Source organism: Procambarus clarkii, chromosome 42, assembly GCF_040958095.1.
Source record: "Procambarus clarkii isolate CNS0578487 chromosome 42, FALCON_Pclarkii_2.0, whole genome shotgun sequence".
NCBI lineage: Eukaryota > Metazoa > Arthropoda > Malacostraca > Decapoda > Cambaridae > Procambarus > Procambarus clarkii.
The window spans coordinates 23018611-23045516 of NC_091191.1; the positions used below are offsets into that span (position 1 = coordinate 23018611).

The following is a 26906-nucleotide window of genomic DNA, read 5'->3' on the forward strand; positions in this document are numbered from 1 at the left end:
CCTGTCAGACACCCAACTAACAGGCTTGGCAACCTGTCAGACACCCAACTAACAGGCTTGGCAACCTGTCAGACACCCAACTAACAGGCTTGGAAACCTGTCACACACCCAACTAACAGACTTGGCAACCTGTCACACACCCAACTAACAAGCTTCGGAACCTGTCACACACCCAACTAACAGGCTTGGGAACCTGTCAGACACCCAACTAACAGGCTTGGGAACCTGTCACACACCCAACTAACAGGCTTGGGAACTTGCGAGAAAGTGGCCCGCCGTGGCTAGCCTTGCCTGGCTATCGTGCGTGGCCCCTGGGTGATGGGGTTGCCAATCTTTTAGACTGGTAGTGGCTCAGCCACCATGGATCAAAGCAAGGATTACACTAATAATGGATAAATTTGCCTTCTGCAAATTGCCATGCTCAGGATTTGACAGCCTGCAATAGTCTACAATATACGTACCCCTCGCACATAAAAGTGTCATTTTCAGAGTCATGTCACTGAACTAGGAATTCAGATCCCAATCTAAATAAAAGTTACTCTTGTACAGAAAAATCAGCTCTATCCAATGGTCTCATTCAAAACGAAATTGTGAATGACGCATGTTGAGATATATTGGCAGTGACTTTAGCATGGATTAGTAGCCGAACGGTTACGCAAACTACATTTGTGATTACACTGCTGTAGTCCGCACCAAAAGCTGCCTTGGTAAGGAAAATTTCTCACCTCTCTGGGCACCAGTCGTGATTTAACGAAGGGTCAAAGTTGGTAATTTTTTTGGTAATTGCGCATTAACGGGACGAGAGCCCATTCAATATGGACCTGTTATTTAAGAACCAAAGCAGATTGAACTCTAATATTTTGCAGAGTGTCATTTGGGGTCTAGGGCTATCTTACTACAACATTTCATGGCATTTGGAGAGGGTCGAGTAGGAGCCATAGGGGACTTTTTGGTGATTTGAGATGAATGACCTCATACTGACTAGTAAGGAATTCTGTTAAAATTAATAAGCTAAAAAGCAACATAAATATTCCTAGACCTAGTATAGCACACATATGTACTATGTTAGGCCTCAGATATCGTGTATTAGGCCTAGGAAGGTCAGGTTAGTTTAGTTTGTCAAAGCAACACAAGTAACAAATAGTTTTCCAGTTTGTCAAACTCAATTGTTCAGATTTCTAATTTCTAATTTCTTTGTACGTCGGCATATGTACTATGGGCCTCATCGTTACTGTAAGTGCTTCCAACACAGGAGGATGCGCTGTACTCTAGTACAGTGGAAGCTACTTACTCTAGTACAGTGCATGCTACTTACTCTAGACAATGAAGGGCTGGGGTTCTCCCAGACAATGAAGGGCTGGGGTTCCCCAGACAATGAAGGGCTGGGGTTCTCTCAGACAATGAAGGGCTGGGGTTCTCTCAGACAATGAAGGGCTGGGGTTCTCCCAGACAATGAAGGGCTGGGGTTCTCCCAGACAATGAAGGGCTGGGGTTCTCCCAGACAATGAAGGGCTGGGGTTCTCTCAGACAATGAAGGGCTGGGGTTCTCCCAGACAATGAAGGGCTGGGGTTCTCCCAGACAATGAAGGGCTGGGGTTCCCCAGACAATGAAGGGCTGGGGTTCCCCAGACAATGAAGGGCTGGGGTTCTCCCAGACAATGAAGGGCTGGGGTTCTCTCAGACAATGAAGGGCTGGGGTTCTCTCAGACAATGAAGGGCTGGGGTTCTCCCAGACAATGAAGGGCTGGGGTTCTCCCAGACAATGAAGGGCTGGGGTTCTCCCAGACAATGAAGGGCTGGGGTTCTCTCAGACAATGAAGGGCTGGGGTTCTCCCAGACAATGAAGGGCTGGGGTTCTCCCAGACAATGAAGGGCTGGGGTTCCCCCAGACAATGAAGGGCTGGGGTTCCCCCAGACAATGAAGGGCTGGGGTTCTCCCAGACAATGAAGGGCTGGGGTTCCCCCAGACAATGAAGGGCTGGGGTTCTCTCAGACAATGAAGGGCTGGGGTTCTCCCAAACAATGAAGGGCTGGGGTTCTCCCAGACAATGAAGGGCTGGGGTTCTCCCAGACAATGAAGGGCTGGGGTTCTCCCAGACAATGAAGTGCTGGGGTTCTCCCAGACAATGAAGTGCTGGGGTTCTCCCAGACAATGAAGTGCTGGGGTTCTCCCAGACAATGAAGGGCTGGGGTTCTCCCCCAGTCGTTATCTCCCAGACATTCTCCACCACTAATTACTGACGTGGGCCAAATATGAAGCATCGATTGGTGTGGAGTCTGGGCCCAAAATACTGTGTGTGAGGGGCAACAGTTGACTATGTTACCGAGGCTGGCCGGCAGGTCTAGAATTACTGAGTTCTTTAGGAGATAATTTTAACAAGTAAGCAGCGTTAATATCTTGTTATTGTGCAAATTAACTAAAGATTTGTTTATGTCTAGATGTTTGACAGGGAATTCCTATCATATTACTGTTGTTATTTCTGTAGCACTGTCATAATAGTGACAGTTTTGTGATAATGACTACAATGTCACCATTAACTTAGTTATTATTACTGTTTTGTGGAGTAAGTAAATATGTTATTTATTGTTTTAAACAAATCTATTTATAACTATATATTATGAGTAGATTTAATTTATTTATATTGAACGGGATTAAATTGTTTTGGTTAACACAGTTGGTACCTGGGCACAACAGTAGACATGTCCTCACAACAGTAGACTGTGTCCTCACAACAGTAGACTGTGTCCTCACAACAGTAGACTGTGTCCTCACAACAGTAGACTGTGTCCTCACAACAGTAGACTGTGTCCTCACAACAGTAGACATGTCCTCACAACAGTAGACTGTGTCCTCACAACAGTAGACATGTCCTCACAACAGTAGACTGTGTCCTCACAACAGTAGACTGTGTCCTCACAACAGTAGACTGTCCTCACAACGGTAGACTGTGTCCTCACAACAGTAGACATGTCCTCACAACAGTAGACATGTCCTCACAATAGTAGACAGTCCTCACAACAGTAGACTGTCCTCAAAACAGTAGACTGTGTCCTCACAACAGTAGACTGTCCTCACAACAGTAGTCATGTCCTCACAACAGTAGACTGTCCTCACAACAGTAGACTGTGTCCTCACAACGGTAGACTGTCCTCACAACAGTTGACTGTGTCCTCACAACAGTAGACATGTCCTCACAACAGTAGACTGTGTCCTCACAACGGTAGACTGTGTCCTCACAACAGTAGACCGTGTCCTCACAACAGTAGACTGTGTCCTCACAACAGTAGACTGTGTCCTCGCAACAGTAGACTGTGTCCTCACAACGGTAGACTGTCCTCACAACAGTAGACTGTGTCCTCACAACAGTAGACTGTGTCCTCACAACAGTAGACTGTCCTCACAACAGTAGACTGTGTCCTCACAACAGTAGACTGTGTCCTCGCAACAGTAGACTGTGTCCTCACAACGGTAGACTGTCCTCACAACAGTAGACTGTGTCCTCACAACAGTAGACTGTGTCCTCACAACAGTAGACTGTCCTCACAACAGTAGACTGTGTCCTCACAACAGTAGACTGTGTCCTCGCAACAGTAGACTGTGTCCTCACAACGGTAGACTGTCCTCACAACAGTAGACTGTGTCATCACAACAGTAGACTGTGTCCTCACAACAGTAGACTGTCCTCACAACAGTAGACATGTCCTCACAACAGTAGACTGTCCTCACAATAGTAGACATGTCCTCGCAACAGTAGACTGTGTCCTCACAACAGTAGACTGTGTCCTCACAACAGTAGACTGTCCACACAACAGTAGACTGTGTCCTCACAACAGTAGACTGTCCTCACAACAGTAGACATGTCCTCACAACGGTAGACTGTCCTCACAACAGTAGACTGTGTCCTCACAACAGTAGACTGTGTCCTCACAACAGTAGACTGTCCTCGCAACAGTAGATTGTGTCCTCACAACGGTAGACTGTCCTCACAACAGTAGACATGTCCTCACAACAGTAGACATGTCCTCACAACAGTAGACATGTCCTCACAATAGTAGACTGTCCTCACAACAGTAGACATGTCCTCTCAACAGTAGACATGTCCTCTCAACAGTAGACATGTCCTCACAACAGTAGACATGTCCTCACAACAGTAGACATGTCCTCACAACAGTAGTCATGTCCTCACAACAGTAGACATGTCCTCTCAACAGTAGACATGTCCTCACAACAGTAGACATGTCCTCTCAACAGTAGACATTTCCTCACAACAGTAGACATGTCCTCACAACAGTAGACATGTATTCACAACAGTAGACATGTCCTCACAACAGTAGACATGTCCTCACAACAGTAGACATGTCCTCACAACAGTAGACATGTCCTCACAACAGTAGACATGTATTCACAACAGTAGACATGTCCTCACAACAGTAGACATGTCCTCACAACAGTAGACATGTCCTCACAACAGTAGACATGTCCTCACAACAGTAGACATGTCCTCACAACAGTAGACATGTCCTCACAACAGTAGTCATGTCCTCACAACAGTAGACTGTGTCCTCACAACAGTAGACTGTCCTCACAACAGTAGACATGTCCTCACAACGGTAGACTGTCCTCACAACAGAAGACTGTGTCCTCACAACAGTAGACTTTGTCCTCACAACAGTAGACTGTCCTCGCAACAGTAGACTGTGTCCTCACAACGGTAGACTGTCCTCACAACAGTAGACATGTCCTTACAACAGTAGACATGTCCTCACAACAGTAGACATGTCCTCACAATAGTAGACAGTCCTCACAACAGTAGACATGTCCTCACAACAGTAGTCTTGTCCTCACAACAGTAGACATGTTCTCTCAACAGTAGACATGTCCTCACAACAGTAGACATGTCCTCTCAACAGTAGACATGTCCTCACAACAGTAGACATGTCCTCACAACAGTAGACATGTATTCACAACAGTAGACATGTCCTCACAACAGTAGACATGTCCTCTCAACAGTAGACATGTCCTCACAACAGTAGACATGTCCTCACAACAGTAGTCATGTCCTGACAACAGTAGTCATGTCCTCACAACAGTAGACATGTCCTCACAACAGTAGATATGTCCTCACAACAGTAGACATGTCCTCACAACAGTAGTCATGTCCTCACAACAGTAGTCATGTCCTCACAACAGTAGACATGTCCTCACAACAGTAGTCATGTCCTCACAACAGTAGTCATGTCCTCACAACAGTAGCCATGTCCTCACAACAGTAGACATGTCCTCACAACAGTAGTCATGTCCTCACAACAGAAGTCATGTCCTCACAACAGTAGTCATGTCGTCACAACAGTAGTCATGTCCTCACAACAGTAGACATGTCCTCACAACAATAGACATGTCCTCACAACAGTAGACATGTCCTCACAACACAGAGACACTTGGCTACAGCACCAGCCAGACATACTCGTGTGTCTGAGACAGAAGACATAAGCTCGTACATGAAGTACGTCAAGAATCCTCACATAATGAGAGGTTTCAAATGTACAAAAATTGTAGTTATGTCTTGGAGTTCCCGTGGCGCAGTGGTAAGACACTCGCCCCGCGCTTCGTCTGCGATTTGGTCTGGGTACGTATCCAGGCCGGGGAGGATTGACTAGGCCCCAATCCTTAACTGTATGCCTCTGTTCACCCAGCAGTGAATGGGTACCTGGTTATTAATCGATTTGGCGCGTCGAATTCCAGGGAAAATTAGAATTAAGGACCTTCCCGAAACGCCACCTGCCCTCAGACCAAGTCCATTCCATCCAGCGGTCGACCCCAAAGGGTCATTTATCAATTATAACATGCTCTTCATTCAAAACAGGAAAGTGTTTACATATAAATTAATATTATAATATATTAGCATATTGTGTATATATAGGCATAGGTTAGGTTAGGTTAGGTGTTTGGTTAGGTTAGGTTAGGTTAGGTTAGGTTAGGTTAGGTTAGGTTAGGTTAGGTGTTTAGGTTCTGTTGGCGATTATTTGTATTTGTAGTACGTGGGTGAAGCATTTACAGCGTTGTGGTTCGAACAAAATTCGTCAGTAAAGCACTTGTTCCGGATATGTTCGAACGAAATCGGTTGTGGGTCGTGTGTAAACCGCTTTTCATTCATAAACAGTGGGTGTGGCGGGTCAACCCGTTGTCGCATACAAAGATCCAGGCTCGTTAATCCAGCCGCCAAACCCCCTGTTTATGAATGAACAACGGTTTACACACGACCCACAACCGATTTCCTTCGAACACTTCCGGAACAAGTGCTTCACTGACAAATTGTGTTCGAACCACAACGCTATAAATGCTTCACCCACGTACTACAAATACAAATAATCGCCAACAGAACCCAAACACCTAACCTAACCTACGCCTAACTATACATCGAATTTTTATGTATAATAGTATTAATTTTTATATAAGAACAAACCAATTTTTAATACACAGTATGTTAAAATTGATGAATGCGACTAGGGAGGACGGCCGCTGCTTTAAACAGCCTAGTGTGAGAACGGGTTTGGCGGATGCATGGAATGGACTTTAACCTTTGTTTATGAGGCCAGGCTGCCGAAACGCTATACGTGCTAGTGGCTTTGATCTTTGTTTATGAGGCCAGGCTGCCGAAACGCTATACGTGCTAGTGGCTTTGATCTTTGTTTATGAGGCCAGGCTGCCGAAACGCTATACGTGCTAGTGGCTTTGATCTTTGTTTATGAGGCCAGGCTGCCGAAACGCTATACGTGCTAGTGGCTTTGATCTTTGTTTATGAGGCCAGGCTGCCGAAACGCTATACGTGCTAGTGGCTTTGATCTTTGTTCATGAGGCCAGGCTGCCGAAACGCTATACGTGCTAGTGGCTTTGATCTTTGTTCATGAGGCCAGGCTGCCGAAACGCTATACGTGCTAGTGGCTTTAACCTTTGTTCATGAGGCCAGGCTGCCGAAACGCTATACGTGCTAGTGGCTTTAACCTTTGTTCATGAGGCCAGGCTGCCGAAACGCTATACGTGCTAGTGGCTTTGATCTTTGTTTATGAGGCCAAGCTGCCGAAACGCTATACGTGCTAGTGGCTTTGATCTTTGTTTATGAGGCCAGGCTGCCAAAACGCTATACGTGCTAGTGGCTTTGATCTTTGTTCATGAGGCCAGGCTGCCGAAACGCTATACGTGCTAGTGGCTTTAACCTTTGTTCATGAGGCCAGGCTGCCGAAACGCTATACGTGCTAGTGGCTTTGATCTTTGTTTATGAGGCCAGGCTGCCGAAACGCTATACGTGCTAGTGGCTTTGATCTTTGTTTATGAGGCCAGGCTGCCGAAACGCTATACGTGCTAGTGGCTTTAACCTTTGTTCATGAGGCCAGGCTGCCGAAACGCTATACGTGCTAGTGGCTTTGATCTTTGTTTATGAGGCCAGGCTGCCGAAACGCTATACGTGCTAGTGGCTTTGATCTTTGTTTATGAGGCCAGGCTGCCGAAACGCTATACGTGCTAGTGGCTTTGATCTTTGTTTATGAGGCCAGGCTGCCGAAACGCTATACGTGCTAGTGGCTTTGATCTTTGTTTATGAGGCCAGGCTGCCGAAACGCTATACGTGCTAGTGGCTTTGATCTTTGTTTATGAGGCCAGGCTGCCGAAACGCTATACGTGCTAGTGGCTTTGATCTTTGTTTATGAGGCCAGGCTGCCGAAACGCTATACGTGCTAGTGGCTTTGATCTTTGTTTATGAGGCCAGGCTGCCGAAACGCTATACGTGCTAGTGGCTTTGATCTTTGTTTATGAGGCCAGGCTGCCGAAACGCTATACGTGCTAGTGGCTTTGATCTTTGTTTATGAGGCCAGGCTGCCGAAACGCTATACGTGCTAGTGGCTTTGATCTTTGTTCATGAGGCCAGGCTGCCGAAACGCTATACGTGCTAGTGGCTTTGATCTTTGTTTATGAGGCCAGGCTGCCGAAACGCTATACGTGCTAGTGGCTTTGATCTTTGTTCATGAGGCCAGGCTGCCGAAACGCTATACGTGCTAGTGGCTTTAACCTTTGTTCATGAGGCCAGGCTGCCGAAACGCTATACGTGCTAGTGGCTTTAACCTTTGTTCATGAGGCCAGGCTGCCGAAACGCTATACGTGCTAGTGGCTTTGATCTTTGTTTATGAGGCCAAGCTGCCGAAACGCTATACGTGCTAGTGGCTTTGATCTTTGTTTATGAGGCCAGGCTGCCAAAACGCTATACGTGCTAGTGGCTTTGATCTTTGTTCATGAGGCCAGGCTGCCGAAACGCTATACGTGCTAGTGGCTTTAACCTTTGTTCATGAGGCCAGGCTGCCGAAACGCTATACGTGCTAGTGGATTTGATCTTTGTTTATGAGGCCAGGCTGCCGAAACGCTATACGTGCTAGTGGCTTTGATCTTTGTTTATGAGGCCAGGCTGCCGAAACGCTATACGTGCTAGTGGCTTTGATCTTTGTTCATGAGGCCAGGCTGCCGAAACGCTATACGTGCTAGTGGCTTTGATCTTTGTTTATGAGGCCAGGCTGCCGAAACGCTATACGTGCTAGTGGCTTTGATCTTTGTTTATGAGGCCAGGCTGCCGAAACGCTATACGTGCTAGTGGCTTTGATCTTTGTTTATGAGGCCAGGCTGCCGAAACGCTATACGTGCTAGTGGCTTTGATCTTTGTTTATGAGGCCAGGCTGCCGAAACGCTATACGTGCTAGTGGCTTTGATCTTTGTTTATGAGGCCAGGCTGCCGAAACGCTATACGTGCTAGTGGCTTTAACCTTTGTTCATGAGGCCAGGCTGCCGAAACGCTATACGTGCTAGTGGCTTTGATCTTTGTTCATGAGGCCAGGCTGCCGAAACGCTATACGTGCTAGTGGCTTTGATCTTTGTTTATGAGGCCAGGCTGCCGAAACGCTATACGTGCTAGTGGCTTTGATCTTTGTTCATGAGGCCAGGCTGCCGAAACGCTATACGTGCTAGTGGCTTTGATCTTTGTTCATGAGGCCAGGCTGCCGAAACGCTATACGTGCTAGTGGCTTTGATCTTTGTTTATGAGGCCAGGCTGCCGAAACGCTATACGTGCTAGTGGCTTTGATCTTTGTTTATGAGGCCAGGCTGCCGAAACGCTATACGTGCTAGTGGCTTTGATCTTTGTTTATGAGGCCAGGCTGCCGAAACGCTATACGTGCTAGTGGCTTTGATCTTTGTTTATGAGGCCAGGCTGCCGAAACGCTATACGTGCTAGTGGCTTTGATCTTTGTTTATGAGGCCAGGCTGCCGAAACGCTATACGTGCTAGTGGCTTTGATCTTTGTTCATGAGGCCAGGCTGCCGAAACGCTATACGTGCTAGTGGCTTTAACCTTTGTTCATGAGGCCAGGCTGCCGAAACGCTATACGTGCTAGTGGCTTTAACCTTTGTTCATGAGGCCAGGCTGCCGAAACGCTATACGTGCTAGTGGCTTTAACCTTTGTTCATGAGGCCAGGCTGCCGAAACGCTATACGTGCTAGTGGCTTTGCAAGAATGACAAACTCTGGTATATATATAAAAAATAAAATAAAACAAAGTAAAATAAAATAAAATAATATAAAATAAAATAAATGTGTAAATTTTAACACATAATCTCATTATGGAAATTGTTGCCAGTTAGTGTTTTTGTTCATGAATATTGGATGGTTAGGCTGTTTCTTATAGTAATAATCGGCAGTATTTCTACACGGAAAGTTATCAGCGACTGTCTGACCAGCCGCCGTCGACCTGACCCCCTTCACGGCACCATCCACACGGACTAATAATGTATGTATGACAAGCTATTGTTTCTGTCGGTGCCCTCGGGCGGGGGATGAGGACTGCCAGCGGTGGTGGTGCAGGCTGGTGGATGTGACGGAGGGGGTGGTGGTGCAGGCTGGTGGATGTGACGGAGGGGGTGGTGGTGCAGGCTGGTGGATGTGACGGAGGGAGGTGGTACGGGTTGTGCAGCCTGGTGGATGTGACGGAGGGGGGCTGGTACGGGTTGTGCAGGCTGGTGGATGTGACGGAGGGGGGTGGTACGTGTTGTGCAGGCTGGTGGATGTGACGGAGGGGGGTGGTACGGGTTGTGCAGGCTGGTGGATGTGACGGAGGGGGGTGGTACGGGTTGTGCAGGCTGGTGGATGTGACGGAGGGGGCTGGTACGGGGTGTGCAGGCTGGTGGATGTGACGGAGGGGGGTGGTACGGGGTGTGCAGGCTGGTGGATGTGACGGAGGGGGTGGTACGGGGTGTGCAGGCTGGTGAATGTGACGGAGGGGGGTGGTACGGGGTGTGCAGGCTGGTGGATGTGACGGAGGGGGGTGGTACGGGGTGTGCAGGCTGGTGGATGTGACGGAGGGGGCTGGTACGGGTTGTGCAGGCTGGTGGATGTGACGGAGGGGGGCTGGTACGGGTTGTGCAGGCTGGTGGATGTGACGGAGGGGCTGGTGCAGGTTGGTGGATGTGACGGAGGGGGTGGTGCAGGCTGGTGGATGTGACGGAGGGGGTGGTGCAGGCTGGTGGATATGACGGAGGGGGTGGTGCAGGCTGGTGGATGTGACGGAGGGGGTGGTGCAGGCTGGTGGATGTGACGGAGGGGGTGGTGCAGGCTGGTGGATGTGACAGAGGGGGTGGTGCAGGCTGGTGGATATGACGGAGGGGCAGGTGCAGGCTGGTGGATGTGACGGAGGGGGTGGTGCAGGCTGGTGGATGTGACGGAGGGGGTGGTGCAGGCTGGTGGATGTGACGGAGGGGGTGGTGCAGGCTGGTGGATGTGACAGAGGGGGTGGTGCAGGCTGGTGGATGTGACGGAGGGGGTGGTGCAGGCTGGTGGATGTGACGGAGGGGGTGGTGCAGGCTGGTGGATGTGACGGAGGGGGTGGTGCAGCCTGGTGGATGTGACGGAGGGGAGTGGTGCAGCCTGGTGGATGTGACGGAGGGGGTGGTGCAGCCTGGTGGATGTGACGGAGGGGGTGGTGCAGCCTGGTGGATGTGACGGAGGGGCTGGTGCAGGCTGGTGGATGTGACGGAGGGGGTGGTGCAGGCTGGTGGATGTGACGGAGGGGGGTGGTGCAGCCTGGTGGATGTGACGGAGGGGTGGTGGTGCAGGCTGGTGGATGTGACGGAGGGGGTGGTGCAGGCTGGTGGATGTGACGGAGGGGGTGGTGCAGCCTGGTGGATGTGACGGAGGGGGGTGGTGCAGCCTGGTGGATGTGACGGAGGGGGTGGTGCAGCCTGGTGGATGTGACGGAGGGGGTGGTGCAGGCTGGTGGATGTGACGGAGGGGGGTGGTGCAGGCTGGTGGATGTGACGGAGGGGGTGGTGCAGCCTGGTGGATGTGACGGAGGGGGTGGTGCAGGCTGGTGGATGTGACGGAGGGGGTGGTGCAGGCTGGTGGATGTGACGGAGGGGGGTGGTGCAGCCTGGTGGATGTGACGGAGGGGGGTGGTGCAGCCTGGTGGATGTGACGGAGGGGGTGGTGCAGGCTGGTGGATGTGACGGAGGGGTGGTGCAGGCTGGTGGATGTGACGGAGGGGGTGGTGCAGGCTGGTGGATGTGACGGAGGGGGTGGTGCAGGCTGGTGGATGTGACGGAGGGGGAGGTGCACGCTGGTGGATGTGACGGAGGGGGTGGTGCAGGCTGGTGGATGTGACGGAGGGGGGGTGCATGCTGGTGGATGTGACGGAGGGGGTGGTGCAGGCTGGTGGATGTGACGGAGGGGGGGTGCAGGCTGGTGGATGTGACGGAGGGGGGGTGCATGCTGGTGGATGTGACGGAGGGGGTGGTGCAGGCTGGTGGATGTGACGGAGGGGGGGGGGGGGTGCAGGCTGGTGGATGTGACGGAGGGGGTGGTGCAGGCTGGTGGATGTGACGGAGGGGGTGGTGCAGGCTGGTGGATGTGACGGAGGGGGGGGGGGGGGGGTGCAGCCACAGAACAGGAAGCCTGGTAGTAGCAATATTACAACTTCATAAGAGATCAACGGAGTAAAAAAAATCATTGAGCACGGATCTCAGGGTAGACAGGAGCATCAGGCTGATAATATTGGGACACCTACAGGGGTATCTTCTATCCTAACACCTGCCGGAGGGTGTCGCAGCAGACACCTGCCGGAGGGTGTCGCAGCAGACACCTGCCGGAGGGTGTCGCAGCAGACACCCGCCGGAGGGTGTCGCAGCAGACACCTGCCGGAGGGTGTAGCAGCAGACACCTGGCGGAGGGTGTCGCAGCAGACACCCGCCGGAGGGTGTCGCAGCAGACACCTGCCGGAGGGTGTCGCAGCAGACACCTGCCGGAGGGTGTCGCAGCAGACACCTGCCGGAGGGTGTCTCAGCAGACACCTGCCGGAGGGTGTCGCAGCAGACACCTGCCGGAGGGTGACGCAGCAGACACCTGCCGGAGGGTGACGCAGCAGACACCTGCTGGAGGGTGTCGCAGCAGACACCTGCCGGAGGGTGACGCAGCAGACACCTGCCGGAGGGTGACGCAGCAGACACCTGCCGGAGGGTGTCGCAGCAGACACCTGCCGGAGGGTGACGCAGCAGACACCCGCCGGAGGGTGTCGCAGCAGACACCCGCCGGAGGGTGACGCAGCAGACACCCGCCGGGGGGTGTCGCAGCAGACACCCGCCGGAGGGTGACGCAGCAGACACCTGCCGGAGGGTGTCGGAGCAGACACCTGCCGGAGGGTGTCGCAGCAGACACCCGCCGGAGGGTGACGCAGCAGACACCTGCCGGAGGGTGACGCAGCAGACACCTGCCGGAGGGTGTTGGAGCTGACAACTGCCGGAGGGTGTCGCAGCAGACACCCGCCGGAGGGTGTCGCAGCAGACACCCGCCGGAGGGTGACGCAGCAGACACCCGCCGGAGGGTGACGCAGCAGACACCCGCCGGAGGGTGTCGCAGCAGACACCCGCCGGAGGGTGACGCAGCAGACACCTGCCGGAGGGTGTCGCAGCAGACACCCGCCGGAGGGTGACGCAGCAGACACCCGCCGGAGGGTGACGCAGCAGACACCCGCCGGAGGGTGACGCAGCAGACACCCGCCGGAGGGTGTCGCAGCAGACACCTGCCGGAGGGTGTCGCAGCAGACACCTGCCGGAGGGTGACGCTGCAGACACCTGCCGGAGGGTGACGCTGCAGACACCCGCCGGAGGGTGTCGCAGCAGACACCCGCCGGAGGGTGTCGCAGCAGACACCTGGCGGAGGGTGTCGCAGCAGACACCCGCCGGAGGGTGTCGCAGCAGACACCTGCCGGAGGGTGTCGCAGCAGACACTGGGGCAGCAGAAGCAGGGAAGACCACGCTGGAAGGTCAGGCTCGAATTGTGGAATTCTTCTGTTCAGTTATTTATGGCTTCATGACGTCCACGGAACCTCACTCTATCAATAGTTTACACTTACACTTACACCTGACACTTGCACTTACACTTACACCTGACACTTGCACTTACACTTACACCTGACACTTGCACTTACACTTACACCTGACACTTGCACTTACACTTACACCTGACACTGGCACTTACACTTACACCTGACACTTGCTCTTACACTTACACCTGACACTTGCATTTACACTTACACCTGACACTTGCTCTTACACTTACACCTGACACTTGCACTTACACTTACACCTGACACTTGCACTTTCACTTAATATCAACAATCCCGGATAGTCACACTCCTACACACACACACACACACACACACACACACACACACACACACACACACACACACACACACACACACACACACACAGATATTAAAAAGAACTTTTTTAGTGTCAGAGTGGTTGACAAATGGAATGCATTAGGAAGCAATGTGGTGGAGGCTGACTCCATACACAGTTTCAAGTGTAGATATGATAGAGCCCAGTAGGCTCAGGAACCTGTACACCTGTTGATTGACGGTTGAGAGGCGGGACCAAAGAGCCAAAGCTCAACCCCCGCAAGCACAACTAGGTGAGTACACACACACACACACACACACACACACACACACACACACACACACACACACACACACACACAGAAATTAGAGGAAAAACAGTCCAAGATATGATGGACCTAGTCATATAGAAATGCCAGGAGGCCGAAGAGAGATTTATACCAACGGTAAAGGGAAAAAATAAGAAGGAATATAATAACCCATGGTTTAATAGACAGTGTCAGGAAGCAAAAATGGCCAGCAGGCGGGAGTGGAGGAAGTACAGAAGACAAAGAACAGAGGACAACAGAAGCAGATACAACAGAGCTAGGAACGATTACATTAACATAAGACGAACATCGGAAAGGGACTATGAGAACGATATTGCAATCAAAGCGAAAAAACAACCTAAGTTACTACACAGTCATATAAGAAGAAAAATGTCGGTGAACGACCAAGTGACAAGACTAAGGAAGACAGAGGGGGCATATACTGAAAGTGACAAGGAAATCTGCGAGGCACTGAATGCCAGTTTCCATGGAGTGTTCACTACCGAGCCTGAGCAGCTCCCATTGTTGGAAGGGGTTACCCTAGATGAAAGACTATCAGATATAGAGGTGACAGCAGAGGAGGTAATGAAACAGTTGACAACTCTAGATGCAACTAAAGCAGTTGGACCAGACAAAGTATCACCGTGGATACTAAAAGAAGCAGCACAGGCCCTCAGCGTGCCTCTGGCAATGATCTTTAATGAGTCAATTATGTCAGGAGAATTGCCCAGTTGCTGGAAGAAGGCAAATGTCGTGCCGATCTTCAAGAAAGGAGATAGGGAGGAGGCACTTAACTACAGACCTGTATCACTGACAAGCATCCCCTGTAAAATACTGGAAAGAATAATTAGGCTACGACTGGTTGCACACCTGGAGAACATTAGGTTTGTGAACAAACATCAACATGGGTTCTGGACAGGGAAATCGTGCCTAACAAACCTTCTGGAATTCTATGATAAAATAACGAGGATAAGACAGGACAGAGATGGTTGGGCAGACTGCATATTTCTGGACTGCCAAAAAGCCTTTGATACAGTACCGCACATGAGACTGCTGTTCAAGCTCGAGAGGCAGGCGGGGGTGGGGGGAAAGGTCCTAGAATGGATAAGGAACTACCTAACAGGAAGGAGCCAAAGAGTTACGGTAAGGGGCGAGAAGTCGGACTGGCGAACAGTAACAAGTGGAGTACCACAAGGATCGGTGCTGGGACCAATTCTATTTCTTGTATATGTTAACGACATGTTTACAGGCGTAGAGTCCTACATGTCGATGTTTGCGGATGATGCAAAGTTGATGAGAAGAGTTGTGACAGATGAGGATTGCAGGATCCTCCAAGAGGACCTGAACAGATTGCAGAGATGGTCAGAGAAATGGCTACTAGAATTCAACACGAGCAAATGTAAAGTTATGGAAATGGGACTAGGAGATAGGAGACCAAAGGGACAGTACACAATGAAGGGGAACAGCCTACCTGTAACGACGCGTGAAAGAGACCTGGGGGTGGACGTAACACCTAATCTATCTCCTGAGGCACATATTAATAGGATAACGACAGCAGCGTACTCAACACTGGCAAAAGTTAGAACATCATTCAGAAACCTATGTAAGGAGGCATTTAGGGCGCTTTACACTGCCTACGTAAGGGCAGTCATAGAGTATGCCGCCTCATCATGGAGTCCCCATCTGAAGAAACATATAATGAAACTGGAAAAGGTTCAGAGGTTTGCAACGAGACTCGTCCCAGAGCTACGAGGGATGGGGTATGAAGAGCGCCTGAGGGAACTGTGCCTCACGACACTAGAAAGAAGAAGGGAGAGGGGGGACATGATAGGAACGTATAAGATACTCAGAGGAATTGACAGAGTGGACATAGACGAAATGTTCACACGGAATAGTAACAGAACGAGGGGACATGGATGGAAGCTTGAAACTCAGATGAGTCACAGAGATGTTAGGAAGTTTTCTTTCAGCGTGAGAGTAGTGGGGAAATGGAATGCACTTCAGGAACAGGTTGTGGAAGCAAATACTATTCATAATTTTAAAACCAGGTATGATAGGGAAATGGGACAGGAGTCATTGCTGTAAACAACCGATGCTCGAAAGGCGGGATCCAAGAGTCAATGCTCGATCCTGCAGACACAACTAGGTGAGTACAACTAGGTGAGTACACACACACACACTTTCCCTAAAGTTCAGCTACAAAAGACAAATAAATCAATCAAGTAGCAGCAACAACAAGAACGAACAACTCTGCTGGTTGTGAGGGAGCAGACTACAACCTCTGCTGGTTGTGAGGGAGCAGACAACAACCTCTGCTGGTTGTGAAGGAGCAGACAACAACCTCTGCTGGTTGTGAGGGAGCAGACTACAACCTCTGCTGGTTGTGAGGGAGCAGACTACAACCTCTGCTGGTTGTGAGGGAGCAGACAACAACCTCTGCTGGTTGTGAGGGAGCAGACAACAACCTCTGCTGGTTGTGAGGGAGCAGACTACAACCTCTGCTGGTTGTGAGGGAGCAGACAACAACCTCTGCTGGTTGTGAGGGAGCGGACAACAACCTCTGCTGGTTGTGAGGGAGCAGACTACAACCTCTGCTGGTTGTGAGGGAGCAGACTACAACCTCTGCTGGTTGTGAGGGAGCAGACAACAACCTCTGCTGGTTGTGAGGGAGCAGACTACAACCTCTGCTGGTTGTGAGGGAGCAGACAACAACCTCTGCTGGTTGTGAAGGAGCAGACAACAACCTCTGCTGGTTGTGAGGGAGCAGACTACAACCTCTGCTGGTTGTGAGGGAGCAGACTACAACCTCTGCTGGTTGTGAGGGAGCAGACAACAACCTCTGCTGGTTGTGAGGGAGCAGACAACAACCTCTGCTGGTTGTGAGGGAGCAGACTACAACCTCTGCTGGTTGTGAGGGAGCAGACAACAACCTCTGCTGGTTGTGAGGGAGCGGACAACAACCTCTGCTGGTTGTGAGGGAGCAGACTACAACCTCTGCTGGTTGTGAGGGAGCAGACTACAACCTCTGCTGGTTGTGAGGGAGCAGACAACAACCTCTGCTGGTTGTGAGGGAGCAGACTACAACCTCTGCTGGTTGTGAGGGAGCAGACTACAACCTCTGCTGGTTGTGAGGGAGCAGACTACAACCTCTGCTGGTTGTGAGGGAGCAGACTACAACCTCTGCTGGTTGTGAGGGAGCAGACTACAACCTCTGCTGGTTGTGAGGGAGCAGACTACAACCTCTGCTGGTTGTGAGGGAGCAGACTACAACCTCTGCTGGTTGTGAGGGAGCAGACTACAACCTCTGCTGGTTGTGAGGGAGCAGACTACAACCTCTGCTGGTTGTGAGGGAGCAGACTACAACCTCTGCTGGTTGTGAGGGAGCAGACAACAACCTCTGCTGGTTGTGAGGGAGCAGACTACAACCTCTGCTGGTTGTGAGGGAGCAGACTACAACCTCTGCTGGTTGTGAGGGAGCAGACTACAACCTCTGCTGGTTGTGAGGGAGCAGACAACAACCTCTGCTGGTTGTGAGGGAGCAGACTACAACCTCTGCTGGTTGTGAGGGAGCAGACTACAACCTCTGCTGGTTGTGAGGGAGCAGACAACAACCTCTGCTGGTTGTGAGGGAGCAGACTACAACCTCTGCTGGTTGTGAGGGAGCAGACTACAACCTCTGCTGGTTGTGAGGGAGCAGACTACAACCTCTGCTGGTTGTGAGGGAGCAGACTACAACCTCTGCTGGTTGTGAGGGAGCAGACCACAACCTCTGCTGGTTGTGAGGGAGCAGACCACAACCTCTGCTGGTTGTGAGGGAGCAGACTACAACCTCTGCTGGTTGTGAGGGAGCAGACCACAACCTCTGCTGGTTGTGAGGGAGCAGACCACAACCTCTGCTGGTTGTGAGGGAGCAGACTACAACCTCTGCTGGTTGTGAGGGAGCAGACCACAACCTCTGCTGGTTGTGAGGGAGCAGACTACAACCTCTGCTGGTTGTGAGGGAGCAGACCACAACCTCTGCTGGTTGTCAGGGAGCAGACTACAACCTCTGCTGGTTGTGAGGGAGCAGACCACAACCTCTGCTGGTTGTGAGGGAGCAGACCACAACCTCTGCTGGTTGTGAGGGAGCAGACCACAACCTCTGCTGCTACTACGTCAACTACTCTATAGTTTAAGCATTGTATTGTGTATTAAGCATAAACAAACAACCAGGAGGCCTGGTCGACGACCGGGCCGCGGGGACGCTAAGTCCCGGAAGCACCTCAAGGTAACCTCAAGGTTTTAAACAGCGTTTTAAACTGGTTTGTGAGCTACGAAGAGGTTTAAGACAGTGAATTGCAGAGTGTGTGTGTGATCTCAGACTCGTTAATCAATAATACTGGAGCACTTAGGGACAAATTCTGTCCCTACGATCCATATAATATATTTACAATATTTTTTTCTAGATTTATATGTGAAGTAAAAACTCTTGAATATACTAAAAAAGATATTCAATGTCATTTATGATTTTCATTACTTAGAGATAAGTAATTGTAAGTAAACTTTTATACTAAGAAAGGTTAACATGAAGATTGTTTGGCCTTATTTCCTGTTGATAATAAATATGTAAATGAAATCTTCCCTTCTCCATTGTTCTCTTGTTAGTTTTCCCTCACCTTGCAGCTCCTCACCTCGCAGCTCCTCACCTCGCAACTTCTCCCTTCTTTCATTTCCTTTATATCTTTTCCTCTTGTCTTTGGTTAGTCTCATTAATGTCATCACCTTAACCTGCCTCCTAGCCAGCGTGTCCCACACTCCCACACTCCCACACTCCCACACTCCCACACTCCCACACACCCACACTCTCACACACCCACACTCTCACACACCCACACTCTCACACACCCACACTCCCACACACCCACACTCTCACACACCCACGCTCTCACACACCCACACTCTCACACACCCACGCTCTCACACACCCACGCTCTCACACACCCACACTCTCACACACCCACACTCTCACACACCCACGCTCTCACACACCCACGCTCTCACACACCCACGCTATGTGGGTCGCATGTCCCACATAGAACGAAAAGGCAATGTAGAGGATTTGGGTGTATTGACGTCGGAAGACCTTACCTCTAAAGAACACAATAAAGTAGCCGTCACAACTGCAAGAAAAATGACAGGTTGGATAACAAGAACTTTTCATACTAGAGATGCTATACCGATGATGACACTTTTCACGACGCTAGTGCTCTCTAGAGTGGAGTACTGCTGCACAATGACAGCCCCTTTCAAAGCTGGAGAAAATCCTAGAGAGCGTGCAGAGATCCTTTACTGCTAGAATCCGCTCAGTAAAAGATCTGAACTATTAAGACCGCCTAAAATGCCAAAATCTGTATTCTCTTGAGCGCAGGCGGGAGAGATACATAATAATTTACACGTGGAAAATATTGGAGGGGCTGGTCCCAAACCTGCACACAGAAATAACATCACATGAGACCACGAGACATGGCAGGATGTGCAGAATACCCCCGTTAAAGAGCAGAGGTGCAACTGGTACTCTGAGAGAGAACTCTATCAACATCAGAGGCCCGAGACTGTTCAACACGCTTCCGCTACACATAAGGGGCATAACTGGCCGACCCCTCACAGTGTTCAAGAGAGAACTGGATAAACACCTCCAAAGGATACATGATCAACCAGGCTGTGACTCATACGTCAGGCTGCGAGCAGCCGCGTCCAATAGCCTGGTTGACCACTGTGACACAGTCTCCTCTCACCACTGTGACACAGTCTCCTCTCACCACTGTGTCACAGTCTCCTCTCGCCACTGTGACACAGTCGCCTCTCACCACTGTGACACAGTCACCTCTCACCACTGTGACACAGTCTCCTCTCACCACTGTGACACAGTCTCCTCTCGCCACTGTGACACAGTCTCCTCTCACCACTGTGACACAGTCTCCTCTCGCCACTGTGACACAGTCGCCTCTCACCACTGTGACACAGTCGCCTCTCACCACTGTGACACAGTCGCCTCTCACCACTGTGACACAGTCTCCTCTCACCACTGTGACACAGTCGCCTCTCACCACTGTGACACAGTCGCCCCTCACCACTGTGACACAGTCTCCTCTCGCCACTGTGACACAGTCGCCTCTCACCACTGGACACAGTCTCCTCTCACCACTGTGACACAGTCACCTCTCACCACTGTGACACAGTCTCCTCTCACCACTGTGACACAGTCTCCTCTCACCACTGTGACACAGTCTCCTCTCACCTTTAACCAACGGCGCCAAAAAATTAATCCTTTTTTTACCGCCAAATATTGGAGGTGTGAGGATAAGTGTCAGCCTTTGCTTCCCTTCACCTTTGGTGCTCTGAATATTCACCTGCTTACCTTTAAGATTTTATACATTAATTATACACTACGCACCTCATGTATCTTACAGTCAGGGTACACACTCCAGGTATCTTACAGTCAGGGTACACACTCCAGGTATCTTACAGTCAGGGTACACACTCCAGGTATCTTACAGTCAGGGTACACACTCCAGGTATCTTACAGTCAGGGTACACACTCCAGGTATCTTACAGTCAGGGTACACACTCCAGGTATCTTACAGTCAGGGTGCACACTCCAGGTATCTTACAGTCAGGGTACACACTCCAGGTATCTTACAGTCAGGGTACACACTCCAGGTATCTTACAGTCAGGGTGCACACTCCTGGTATCTTACAGTCAGGGTACACACTCCAGGTATCTTACAGTCAGGGTACACACTCCTGGTATCTTACAGTCAGGGTACACACTCCAGGTATCTTACAGTCAGGGTACACACTCCAGGTATCTTACAGTCAGGGTACACACTCCTGGTATCTTACAGTCAGGGTACACACTCCAGGTATCTTACAGTCAGGGTGCACACTCCTGGTATCTTACAGTCAGGGTACACACTCCAGGTATCTTACAGTCAGGGTACACACTCCAGGTATCTTACAGTCAGGGTACACACTCCAGGTATCTTACAGTCAGGGTACACACTCCAGGTATCTTACAGTCTGGGTACACACTCCAGGTATCTTACAGTCAGGGTACACACTCCAGGTATCTTACAGTCAGGGTGCACACTCCTGGTATCTTACAGTCAGGGTACACACTCCAGGTATCTTACAGTCAGGGTGCACACTCCTGGTATCTTACAGTCAGGGTACACACTCCAGGTATCTTACAGTCAGGGTACACACTCCAGGTATCTTACAGTCAGGGTACACACTCCAGGTATCTTACAGTCTGGGTACACACTCCAGGTATCTTACAGTCAGGGTACACACTCCAGGTATCTTACAGTCAGGGTGCACACTCCTGGTATCTTACAGTCAGGGTACACACTCCAGGTATCTTACAGTCAGGGTACACACTCCTGGTATCTTACAGTCAGGGTACACACTCCAGGTATCTTACAGTCAGGGTACACACTCCAGGTATCTTACAGTCAGGGTACACACTCCTGGTATCTTACAGTCAGGGTACACACTCCAGGTATCTTACAGTCAGGGTACACACTCCAGGTATCTTACAGTCAGGGTACACACTCCAGGTATCTTACAGTCAGGGTACACACTCCTGGTATCTTACAGTCAGGGTACACACTCCAGGTATCTTACAGTCAGGGTACACACTCCAGGTATCTTACAGTCAGGGTACACACTCCTGGTATCTTACAGTCAGGGTACACACTCCAGGTATCTTACAGTCAGGGTACACACTCCAGGTATCTTACAGTCAGGGTACACACTCCTGGTATCTTACAGTCAGGGTACACACTCCAGGTATCTTACAGTCAGGGTACACACTCCAGGTATCTTACAGTCAGGGTACACACTCCTGGTATCTTACAGTCAGGGTACACACTCCAGGTATCTTACAGTCAGGGTACACACTCCAGGTATCTTACAGTCAGGGTGCACACTCCAGGTATCTTACAGTCAGGGTACACACTCCAGGTATCTTACAGTCAGGGTACACACTCCTGGTATCTTACAGTCAGGGTACACACTCCAGGTATCTTACAGTCAGGGTGCACACTCCAGGTATCTTACAGTCAGGGTACACACTCCAGGTATCTTACAGTCAGGGTGCACACTCCAGGTATCTTACAGTCAGGGTACACACTCCAGGTATCTTACAGTCAGGGTACACACTCCTGGTATCTTACAGTCAGGGTACACACTCCAGGTATCTTACAGTCAGGGTGCACACTCCAGGTATCTTACAGTCAGGGTACACACTCCAGGTATCTTACAGTCAGGGTACACACTCCAGGTATCTTACAGTCAGGGTGCACACTCCTGGTATCTTACAGTCAGGGTACACACTCCAGGTATCTTACAGTCAGGGTACACACTCCAGGTATCTTACAGTCAGGGTACACACTCCAGGTATCTTACAGTCAGGGTACACACTCCTGGTATCTTACAGTCAGGGTACACACTCCAGGTATCTTACAGTCAGGGTACACACTCCAGGTATCTTACAGTCAGGGTACACACTCCTGGTATCTTACAGTCAGGGTACACACTCCTGGTATCTTACAGTCAGGGTACACACTCCTGGTATCTTACAGTCAGGGTACACACTCCAGGTATCTTACAGTCAGGGTACACACTCCTGGTATCTTACAGTCAGGGTACACACTCCAGGTATCTTACAGTCAGGGTACACACTCCAGGTATCTTACAGTCAGGGTACACACTCCAGGTATCTTACAGTCAGGGTACACACTCCAGGTATCTTACAGTCAGGGTGCACACTCCTGGTATCTTACAGTCAGGGTACACACTCCAGGTATCTTACAGTCAGGGTACACACTCCAGGTATCTTACAGTCAGGGTACACACTCCTGGTATCTTACAGTCAGGGTACACACTCCTGGTATCTTACAGTCAGGGTACACACTCCTGGTATCTTACAGTCAGGGTACACACTCCAGGTATCTTACAGTCAGGGTACACACTCCTGGTATCTTACAGTCAGGGTACACACTCCAGGTATCTTACAGTCAGGGTACACACTCCAGGTATCTTACAGTCAGGGTACACACTCCTGGTATCTTACAGTCAGGGTACACACTCCTGGTATCTTACAGTCAGGGTACACACTCCTGGTATCTTACAGTCAGGGTACACACTCCAGGTATCTTACAGTCAGGGTACACACTCCTGGTATCTTACAGTCAGGGTACACACTCCAGGTATCTTACAGTCAGGGTACACACTCCAGGTATCTTACAGTCAGGGTACACACTCCTGGTATCTTACAGTCAGGGTACACACTCCAGGTATCTTACAGTCAGGGTACACACTCCAGGTATCTTACAGTCAGGGTACACACTCCTGGTATCTTACAGTCAGGGTACACACTCCAGGTATCTTACAGTCAGGGTACACACTCCAGGTATCTTACAGTCAGGGTACACACTCCTGGTATCTTACAGTCAGGGTACACACTCCAGGTATCTTACAGTCAGGGTACACACTCCAGGTATCTTACAGTCAGGGTACACACTCCTGGTATCTTACAGTCAGGGTACACACTCCAGGTATCTTACAGTCAGGGTACACACTCCAGGTATCTTACAGTCAGGGTACACACTCCTGGTATCTTACAGTCAGGGTACACACTCCTGGTATCTTACAGTCAGGGTACACACTCCTGGTATCTTACAGTCAGGGTACACACTCCAGGTATCTTCCAGTCAGGGTGCACACTCCTGGTATCTTCCAATAAGATGCCTTAATGACAGCGTTGTCACAGAAGAGTTACAACAGTTCATGCTAAGTTACCTAAAGAGATAAGAAGGCAACGAGACGCGAGTGGCCGAGATAGTCGCACGGAGCAATGATCTCTTCCTCTACGATATCATAATCTCGGGTTAGTGGTGGTCGTCCTGCCCTAAACGGAAGTTAGGTAGAGGGCTCAGAACGCTCAAAGTGTTATATATATATACCAAACTTTAGTTGATTCAAGGCTGTGATGCAGCTCTACCCTTGAGGGTTTCAACCACTTGGGCTGGACGGTAGAGCGACGGTTTCCCTTCATGGAGGTCGACGTTCAATCCCCGACCGTCCAAGTGGTTGGGCACCATTCCTTCCCCCTGTCCCATCCCTAATCCTTATCATGATTCCTTCCCAGTGATATATATAAATCGTATTGGTTTGGCGCTTTCCCCTGATAGTACAAATTCTACCCTTGAGGTGGTACTATCAGGAGTAATTAAGGCACTGAAGGAGTCGTGTCGCGAGTCATGTGTGAAAGAAGTGCTGAGGGTGAGTGTGAGTGTGAGTGTGAGTGTGAGTGTGAGTGTGAGGGTGAGTGTGAGTGTGAGTGTGAGTGTGAGTGTGAGTGTGAGGGTGAGTGTGAGTGTGAGTGTGAGTGTGAGTGTGAGTGTGAGTGTGAGTGTGAGGGTGAGTGTGAGTGTGAGTGTGAGTGTGAGTGTGAGTGTGAGGGTGAGTGTGAGTGTGAGTGTGAGTGTGAGGGTGAGTGTGAGGGTGAGTGTGAGTGTGAGGGTGAGTGTGAGTGTGAGTGTGAGTGTGAGGGTGAGTGTGAGTGTGAGGGTGAGTGTGAGTGTGAGTGTGAGTGTGAGGGTGAGTGTGAGGGTGAGTGTGAGTGTGAGTGTGAGGGTGAGGGTGAGTGTGAGTGTGAGTGTGAGTGTGAGTGTGAGTGTGAGGGTGAGTGTGAGGGTGAGTGTGAGTGTGAGTGTGAGTGTGAGTGAAAGAATGTGATGGAAATCATGTGTAGCTTAGCACTAGTTGATTAAAGTAACTTAACACTATTGCACACTGTTCCTTTGGGTTATCTCGTTAAAAGAGTTATATCACGTTATATCACATATATATATATGTGAATATATTCGTGATAAGCTCTCTTTAGCAGTTACTAACAAGGCAACTAGACTAGCAGACGACCGTATAGTTATAACACTTTTGTCAAGCCAAGTCGCATGCACTGTTCAGTGACAATATTTTAGGCCAGAACTGTAAGAGATCAAAGTGCTACACAACAATGCTATATCAATCACAGATAGTGTAAAAGGTAGCACAGTAACCCATGACAACAATAGGTCACTAGAACACCAGTAATCAGTGTTAAGCCACCGGTCCTCTGACCACCTACTGAGTATGTACAAGTTACACCTGAGAATCAATACTTAGTAACAAACGAGTCACAGAAACTCCGTTCAATGTGAAATCAATATTTATTTAACTCAGAATCAATATAACACTGACCACTGTGGTCGCAAATTTACCTTATTTACCTGAGGACCACTAGCACTAGTGACCTCGACGAGGACAGGAAGCCGGTGGCTTGTCGAAGGTCCACCATTTGTCTTGATCTTTTTCCAGGTAGATTTTGAAACCCAATTGTGTTTAAATGACACAAAATGTGTGGTCCTGTGATCAGACACCACGCAAGGCTGGGTAACATGCTCTTGTCCAACACCAACATGTTTCAAGTTGATTGGGAAAGTACGTCCATGTTTGGCCCTAGCGCACATACGAGCGAAAAGCGACGTTATTTTTAAGACGTCGGGTTGGGTATGGCTAACGACCTGTCAGAAGCTGGACGTCACCTTGGCTCTCAGACAGACGTCTATTGCAGACACCAGATGAAGTCTCACTTTCCGCCAGCTGGTCGATGTTTAGGAATCAACTCCAGGTAACAAATAAGGGGGGGGGGAAGGGAACTATGAGGGGAAAAGCGACAAGTCGTTACGACAATACAGCACTTGGAAGGGGTTGGGATAAGGATGTGGGATGGGACGGGGGGAAGGAAAAGTGTCCAACCACTTGGAAGGTCGGGGATTGACCGCCGACCTCCATGAAGCGAGACCGTCGCTCTACCTTCCAGCCCAAGTGCTTGGACTAAGTAAGAAATAAGAAAGTGACAGTTGTGACTCTTGCAGTAGCGACTGGCCCGCCCTCACACACCCAGACACACTCTCGCCTCGCTAACTAAGCGATGACTTTCCCTCGGGATGCATCAACTCGGCTCCAGGTGAGGAGTGGTGATCATCCTGTCACTGTCAATGACTGCACCGTGCACGTGACAACACACGGAGGCAAGTCCCGTGACAATGAGCACACTAAATGCAGACACGTACACTTATAAGTAATTTCAGTGTTGACTTGGCTCTTATGTGGCACGTTAACCCAGCCCCGGAGTGACGAGGGCGGCACCGCTGTAATCACTCTCACTATCATCTGATATATAGAGAGAAATTACCACTATCTTCCCCATATGACACACACGTATATTAAATATATATTAAACCCTTATGATACATGCTGTCACAAAGATGACGCAGATCAATTGAGATAATGACAGTCTGTTGCACCCTGTGAGGACTGGAGCTCCCGTGGATCACACAATGCTCTCTGTCACTGTCTACACAGTTCCTCTAGTGTATATCCTCCAGTGTATATACTCCAGTGAATATCCTCCAGTGAATATCCTCTAGTGTATACCCATACTTACGAGAACACGACTTGGTGATTGTACGGGACACAAGTAGGAACACACAATTAGCGGTAGAGAACTTCAACTTGAGTCCAGAGACGTCTGACTGTGTCACATTAAGGGACGTCTCGACATTGTGGAGTCCATACGTGCCCAGCCTCACCCGACAATGTGGTGAGGACTCCACACGTGCCCAACCTCACCCGACAACGTGGTGAGGACTCCACACGTGCCCAGCCTCACCCGACAATGTGGTGAGGACTCCACACGTGCCCAGCCTCACCCGACAATGTGTCGAGGACTCCACACGTGCCCAGCCCCACCCAACAACGTGGTGAGGTGGTCCTTTGTCTTGGCAGACTAGATGCCTAAACCA

General features: G+C 50.2%; 2 protein-coding genes across 3 annotated transcripts in view; both read left to right on the top strand.

Annotated features, from left to right (window-relative positions):
- The window catches only part of LOC123770245 (acetylcholinesterase), a 488614-nt gene that overhangs the window by 40686 nt on the left and 421022 nt on the right, over positions 1-26906 (top strand). The gene's annotated exons all lie outside the window — the stretch shown is intronic.
- LOC138373425 (endoglucanase-like) lies at positions 19699-20202 on the top strand. Its single transcript, XM_069339629.1, has one exon. It carries the CDS (start codon positions 19699-19701, stop codon positions 20200-20202), a length of 504 nt encoding a protein of 167 aa, XP_069195730.1.